Source organism: Medicago sativa, chromosome 4, assembly GCF_051527215.1.
Source record: "Medicago sativa cultivar Bolivia chromosome 4, Bolivia_mono, whole genome shotgun sequence".
Lineage (NCBI taxonomy): Eukaryota > Viridiplantae > Streptophyta > Magnoliopsida > Fabales > Fabaceae > Medicago > Medicago sativa.
Genome location: NC_140752.1, coordinates 93,002,653 through 93,010,816, shown reverse-complemented (window position 1 = coordinate 93,010,816; position 8,164 = coordinate 93,002,653). Strand labels below are relative to the sequence as shown.

The 8,164-nt window shown below is 31.4% G+C and overlaps 1 protein-coding gene across 1 annotated transcript; it reads right to left on the bottom strand.

Annotated features, from left to right (window-relative positions):
- Nucleotides 1-907: 907 nt before the first annotated feature.
- Nucleotides 908-3,112, bottom strand: LOC146933884 (uncharacterized). Its single transcript, XM_085705674.1, has one exon. It carries the CDS (start codon nucleotides 2,368-2,370, stop codon nucleotides 1,579-1,581), a length of 792 nt encoding a protein of 263 aa, XP_085561800.1. The 5' UTR covers nucleotides 2,371-3,112; the 3' UTR covers nucleotides 908-1,578.
- Nucleotides 3,113-8,164: the final 5,052 nt, after the last annotated feature.

The following is an 8,164-nucleotide window of genomic DNA, read 5'->3' as shown; positions in this document are numbered from 1 at the left end:
ATTGTCCTCTTGAGTTTAACTCAGTTGGTATAAACAATGCATAATATATGCAATGTTCGGGGTTTGAACCCCGGCCACCACCAACAAAAAAAAATCTACAAAACTAATTGAACAAACTCCCCTGTAAAAAATAACACAAAAAACGGGTTAAATATGTTTTTGGTCCCTATAAAATTAGGACTTTCTAAGTTTAGTCCTTACTTAATTTTTTAGTCCGTATAAAAAGGTGGACTCTACTATTTTTAGTATTTTTTTAATAAGATATAATTTCTGATCTCGATTTTATATTTTTACAAATTTATTTTTTACTTAAAATAGTAAAGATTTACATTTGAATCATTTTTTAGAGGTCAATAATAGACACACTTCAAGAAAAAACATACTTGAAATAGCATAATGAAAGGCATATACTACTTTAAAAAATAATACCCTAAACATAATTTTCCATTAGAAAAAAAAAAAAAAAAAAAAAAACCTCAGCATGTAAACAAACCCTCAAAGTATAAAAAAATCAATTCATCTGCGACCAGGAAACAGTAGCATCAAGTAAGAGTTCCTTCCTTTAGATAAAATGCAAATCATTTCAGTTCTATACACAGACAGGCCTTTAATAATAACAACTGTTATAAAATTTACAAATTAGTTATATGTGCGTGAATACAAGGAACCTTCAGCTTGAAGTAACCACGAGTTATGTCTTTGAATCATGTTCAACCAACATTATCAGAATATATCAAAACCTAGACCTATAAATAGTTAGTTAAACTAACATTATACATTGTCTTGTTGAGTACAAATCACTCTTTGAGTCTGTGTGTGTTTGTTTAGATACGGCACACATGCCAATAAGCATGCATATGTGTAATTATGTTTATATACAGAGATGGAAAAGAGGCACAGAAAGACAGAAAAGAAATCTAGATAGAGAGATATTATTTAACTATAAATTGATCAATATTCATTATTCAATAAATATTCATATAGTTTCTCACGTCACTGTTGAATTTATTCCCAGAAAGAGAGTCGGCCAAACAAACTTTCCGGCCAACATTCAAACTGCATACACATTATTCTATTCTTATAAATACACACACACACATATATATATGTCTCTATACGTAACCAAAGCCAAACGTTATGATTATTCTTCACAACCCTTAGTCAACAATCCTAACAAACCTTTTTCCCTCACACATGATCAATCTCCCCTATCAAACTTTACTCTATAGTACCTACCTATATATATACACGTCTTCACAGCTGTTTAATTTTTTTTTTCCTCTTTTTTTCTCCAAACTCATGATCTAGCTACTTATATAGTTAAATACACATACTAATATAAAAAATGCTTCTCCAATTAATATTTCATACACATACATAAATAATGGTAAGATTGTTGTCTTGTGACTTACGACATAGGGTCATGAGTTCGAATCCTTAAAATATTTTTTCTCTTTGGGAAGACAATCATCAACCCTATCCAAACTTCACTTGGTGAAACCTTGTGCAATATGGACTGTCCTTTTTATACATATATAAAAATATTTAAGTAAAATATAATTTAACCTAACTAATTAATCACTCACTAATTACCTCATGATGGTTAAAGCTTGATGAGCCTTCACAAGCATGAACATGTGAATGTCCTCCGGCGTCAAATTGAATTCCGGTGGGTAAGTCCACTGTGGCAGCTGTTGTGGAAGTGAGTAGTAAATTTGGTGCAAAAGGCCAGACGTCACAACCAGAAGAAGGAGACAATAACAAAGCACTAGGAGGAGTAGAATTAATGCATTGTGATGAAAGTGGCAATTGAATGTGTTGTTGTTGTTGATTTTGAGGAGTGGATTGAAGCAACTTGATTTGTCTCTTCAAGAACTTAACATAACGAATGGCTTCATCAAGCATAGAAGCTGTATCCATTTTAGTTCCACCAGGAACAAGTCTTTGAAGGATACGAATCTTCTCACTGATTCTTTCTCTTCTATGTCTAGCTGCAACACTTTGTGGATCGTCGCTGATTCGAACGTTTCTTCGCTTTGGTTTTCGAATCGTTGCTGGGTCGATATCCACCGGTTGCATAGCTGCAATCTTGTACATCATTTCCTTCATAGCTCCTAACTCTTCTTCTTGTTCTTCTACATCTTCGATTCGGTGGATCCCTAATATGTCACTGAGTGAACCTGATGAAGGTGGTGGTGGTGCCATGATCATGCTGTTGTAGCTATTTGGTGGCCAAATTCCAGAAGAATTCATAGGAACTTGGTGGTGATCTTGTTGGAGAATAATACGGTTTTGTTCATTTGTTTCCATTTTTTCAAGATTCCAAGTGCTTGTGAATGCACTACTAGTATTATTTTGGTTATTTTCCATGACCAAAAACAATTATATATATGAAAAATATGAAGTGTTAGGTTCTAATTTTGATGGATCTAGCTAGTTAGATGATCTAGTGTATCTTTATTGATTTAATACTTTAATTAGCTAAAATTCTACCAAAAAAACTTTAATTAGCTAAAAGAGAAGAGGGAATAAACAATTAAAAAGGGGTTAATTTGAGATATTTGATCAACCTTTTTGAACAACAGAAGAAATGATATTCAATAAAACGAGTATAAGGGATACTCAAACTCAAAAGACGATAAGATAATGAGAGAAAAAGAGAAGAAATTTTTGGATATGATCATATGAAATGAAACAACGCTACATATAAATAATAGTTAACTCACACACATGTGTGGAAAAGAAGGGAAGAGAGAATTAATGTGAAGAGTAGAAATTAAGGAGATTGAGGTTAAAAATATATTACCTAGCTTGAAAGTTTTTTTTTTTATTGTTGTATATGAAACGTTGAAGAAGGTTTTTGATGGTTGAGAAAGAGGGTAGAGGGTATAGAGGGGGCCCAAAAGGAAAGGAGAGAATTGAGAAAGAAAAGGGAAAGTAATTTATATATGTAGGAAGGGGTTTTTACTGAAAGGGGAGTCACTGCAAAAAGCATGTAGACAAATGAATGAAAAGAAAAGGTAGTGCATGGTGCAGTGCAGCAAATTAAAGTGGTTGAATTGAATTGAACGAATGTAGTTCTACAAAGTCATGAGATTGATCCATATACCTAGCTATAGCCCCTCCTATCCCAACTTCAAAAATACTAGCTAGTTCAGCTCATAGTTATATTTTTAGACAATTTATTTTATTAAAGTTTTATTCAATTTTTTTTATTTCATTATAAATATGTAACGTCACACGATTAAATATATGTTGACTAATTTTTTTAGACCTAATATTATCTAAATAAAAACAACAGGCCTTTTAGTAAATCCAAAAGTAGACTTTTGTGACCTATCCAATAAATGTAGACGAAATTGAACTTTAATAAAATAATATTATTGTCTTGAAATATTTTAAAAGCGACATGTTAAGAGGGTGTTTTTATAAGTGTTTACAAGAGCTTATGAAAATATTTTGTGATATATTTATACTTTTTTAATTGTAAAGAGGTCAAGTGACGGAAAGAGCCGCCTCAAGAAGGGCAAAGCCAAAGCAAAAATACAATGAAACAAATCATGGAGAGAAAAAAAAAAACCAGTATACAACAATACAAGAGAACAAATACATCTCTACTTATAAAAACATTAAATATAAACAAATCCTATGAAGCCAAGCATAAGAAAGGTTTCACAACTCACTCGCGAAAACTGCAAGAAGGCTCAAAAGAGGGAAATAAGTATATGTATGAAAACATACATTGTTGGTTTTAATTAACTAACGTCTATGAATTGATAAATAATTGTATTTTATTTTTGAAGGGAAGTAGTTGTATTTTTTTTTTTTTTGAAGGAAGTAGTTGTATTTTATTAAACACCGAGTGCTTGACATTTTCGCTTTTTTTGAACATGTTAAGGTTGTATCCCGGAAATGGTTTTTGGAGCAGTCAAAGAGGTTTGGAGCAGCTCTTTCTGTTCCTTATTGGACACAAATATCCTTTGTACGCTGTTTTCCTTCCCATTAGTTTATTAATTTTGTCATTAAAAAAAAAAAACTTTGTTACTCAAAGTAACATGTTGGAGTTCTCATGGAAGAATGTATGACTAATGACGTAATGCCTCCCTCTCCTAAATAAATAGTAATATTTCATATCCCCTTATAAGTTATAAAAATATGTTGTATACAAAATTTTAAATTTAATTATTTTAGAAATAAATAATGTATAAAAATTTTAAGTTTAATTAGTATCTTGTTGTCGAAGAAAGTGTTGGTTGCTAAGTATAATGTGGTGGCAGGCTCTCTTTGTATGGGAGAAAGAGAGAGATAATATGATCAAGGTGTTGATATTAATTTTCGGTAAAATTGACAATGGCGGAAGACGAATGGTGGTGTGGGTGTGAGATATAACATTATATACAACATATTTTTAAGGGAAATTGACAATGGTCAGAAGACGAATGTGTGTGAGATATAATACGATCGTTTTTCTGCTCTTGCAGCAAAGGGAAATCACATCACATAGTGATGATTTAGTAAAATAATCTCGATTATTAGATTAACATTAGACAATCCATACATATTTATATGAATGATTTTCGTGTATCAATTTGACTCATCAATGTGTATGACCATTAATCAAATAATAGAAATCGTTCTATCTTAATTAGTGTATTTATGCATATGCACTGCCTAGGTAGCTAAGGGTGAAAATAGTAATTGAATTGGTTCCTCTCTCCAATTTGATGTTAGGACGTGCACTGAAATCCTAGGGCTGCTTCTCATTTATTGCCATTTTCATATGCCTTTTGCTCCTTGCTATAATTTAATTCGCTCCCCGTCTCCTTCACTCATTTTGGGATTTGGTTGGATGGCGACTTCAAAATTTCGGTTTACAAACTCAAAAATCCAAGACCAATTTAAATGGCCAACTATTCATTAAATGAAATCCTTTATCCATAACCGATTAAATAGAGTTCTCTATGCATGGTTATGTAATTACAACTCAATTGTTAGCTACAAATGTTTTATATTTGTGTGATCATATAAGTAGCTCAATTGATAGCTGCAAGAACGTTGATATAGAGATGACATGGTTGGAACTTTAGATTCCTCATTTCTCCATACTTAATATGTGTTAGTCTAGGTATTATGTTACTTGATAAAAAAATATGTGTGCTTTTCAAAAAAAAATCTGTGATATTTTTTTAGATATTTTTTATGATAATTTAGATATTTTTTTAAGTGAAAAAAGAACGTATTTTTTTATTAAGAAAAATATTTTGTTATCCCCTAATAGAAAATGATGGTTAGTTTGTGCCAAAAAAAGGGTGGTTAGTAGTGGTACTACCCAACAAAAATAATTGATTTGGTGAACAGCTTTTTTAGATCCCTATAGTTGCTAAGATAAATTACATATGTAATTTACTAATTAATGACATATCTCTTGTTATTCAGTCCTGTTCAAAAAACTATGCAATAAATGAATCATCATTGAACATAGAACACAGTCCCCCTTTAGTTTGATCCAACCCCTTTCCCCGTGGCTCAACAATTAGGGTAATTTATTGATGTATAAGAAGACAATTCCAAAGTCACAATTAATTTTGACATCACCCGCATGTGTCATAGTATTCTTGTATTAATGTCATTGAATAATTGATTTCAATATGAAATTACTCCCTCCGTCTCACAATAATTGTCACTTTAGCATTTTTTCTTTTTCTCAAAATAATTGTCACTTTACAATATCGATGCAGCATTTATTACTTTTTTCCACTATTATACCCTTATTTATTGAATTTCATTCAACTTAACTACTCCACTAACTACAATTAATAAGGATATTTTAGTAAATGCAACTAATTTTACCATTGAAATCAACACAATTAATCATTTCCTTAATAATCGTGCACAAACCTTAAACGACTAATATTGTGACACGGAGGGAGTACTATTTCAACACACAAGACGATTTGGAATTATCAAATTCATTGGTGATCATTATATTAATCGTAAAATTAGCTCATCAGCAAATAATTAAGTTCGTATATATCGTGTTCTTGAAGCCAACTAATAATCTTTGGAAAAAAGGAAGCTGATGTTATATTTTCCAGAAATAGAAGGATTTCTCAATCAAAGAACATTATCCAACGTACGAAAAAAAAATTGAAAAACCATACACATGTCTCATTTAATATCGAGCATTGACGCACCTTGAAGGTTGATGTCATTTAGATAAATAGAAAAACCTTTCTGCCGAACAAATTTAAGCAAGCTACTATAAGAAATTTGTACTCTACTAGTATTTTGTACACCGTTTAATTAATAACCTATGGAAGGTAAATTTTTTAACAAAGGGATTCAAAGTCCTCTGAGGTGCCCAGATATTAAGAGAACAACTTTAATTGGTCATCGTAGTTAATGACGTAAATTAATGATTGAAGACATAATCTACTTTGAAATGTGTATTATTTGATTCAAATTTAGTTGTTAAAGCAATAGTTAATTCAATTAAGGTTAGAGAGGATGGTGTGGCCAACTACTTCAAGGTTTTTGGGCAGACTAGCTTTTCCCCGATAGATTCTCATATTTAAGGTGTATCGGACAATAAATTTTGATACCTCTTTAAGACAAATTCTAATATTGTTGTGGAAGCAGATCTAGCCATTCTACTAGGTTTAATCTTCTTTGGTGGATTAGTATTTCTACGTCAATGGGAAACGTAAGGAAATAGATTTCACACATTTATGTACTATTTGACAATTTCAATGGTTGATCTTATCGGATAGTTTATATGAAAAATGCTAAATCTCCCTAGGGAATAGGTCCCGAAACCTTCCCGACTTTTATCTCCAGTTTTCCTTTCATGTTGATATCTTTCTCTCTCTTCCATGTATTTTGTAAAAGCAGGATTTTGATTGGCTGATGTTCATTTGGGATAACCTCGGGATGATTTCCTTCCCTTTAAATAGCACAGCTCAGTTTATATATATGATGGGATGTAAATTTATCACATTTGTAAAGACCTATGGGATGTAAATTTATCACATTTGTAATGTGGTCATATTTAAAATCCAACGACTCTTAAAATGTGATTGTGTAAATGTAAGATTATTCTATGACACTGATTAACACTTGTCCAAAATATAAGCATTTGAATTTTGTGCCGTGACATAATTAACCATATTAATGATTGTTGAATCAAGATCAGTCGTCTTATTCTAACTCGATTATTTTAATTTTTTAAAATAATCAAATTATATACTGAAATACAAACAGTAAAATCTTTATTGTGACTAATTGCCGACTCCCTGACTTGTTGTAACTTAGTTGGAATTGGTGTGAAATATCTTAAAGAGAGTGACCTAAGCCGCAACTCAACTCAATTATATTTTCTAAATGCAAAAAAACAACATGACTTCACCCAACCCAAATATAAAATATACAACAATAAATTAGATATATTTAATTCGATATTTCTCAATTTACATGGTTTCACAAACGTCTGATGATGGAGAATTTGGAAAGAGATAGCACAAACTTGAAAATATATATAGAAGCAAGCAGGGAAAGTGGAAAGGAAGTTGTGAGTCAGGAAGAAGCAGGTGGTACTATATATATTTATATGTATGATTATGTTTCTATATAAATCATGCGTACTTAGTATAGAAGATAGAGTCAGAAACCATAAAACCAACAAACAGCTTGGTGATATGCCAAACCAAATTACATCAGCCACCATTGGTATGATGATGATTATCAGACGGGTGGGGCAACACTTCTGTATCATCATTTTTTCTCTTCATTTTTTTACGGTTATCAAGTACAACACACACACGTTAGTTTAAAAAAAAAAAGTACTACTCCTGTTATGTTGTTCTACGCGCATGCACAAATGCAATCATTATGTAATGGTTAGGGTTTTGTTCATCTTCTTACTAACTAACGGGTACCAAAATGAACTAATGTCCGGACACTGGTTAAGAAAGCCAAAAGAAGAAATTGTAAGTCAAAAAAGATATTTTTTAAGTTTTTAATGCATTGATTACACATCTTTCAACGCAAATATTACTATATTTGCTTCCATAATCAGTGCCCCGGGAACACTGGTTTTAAACATCTTAATTTTTTATACAATTTTTTAGCGTCTCATTTTATTTTTATGAGTTATGCTAACTAATTC

What these genes read in the sequence shown, in the direction of transcription:
- LOC146933884 (XM_085705674.1), bottom strand. Translation starts at nt 2,370, where the DNA reads ATGGAAAATAACCAAAATAATACTAGTAGTGCATTCACAAGCACTTGG.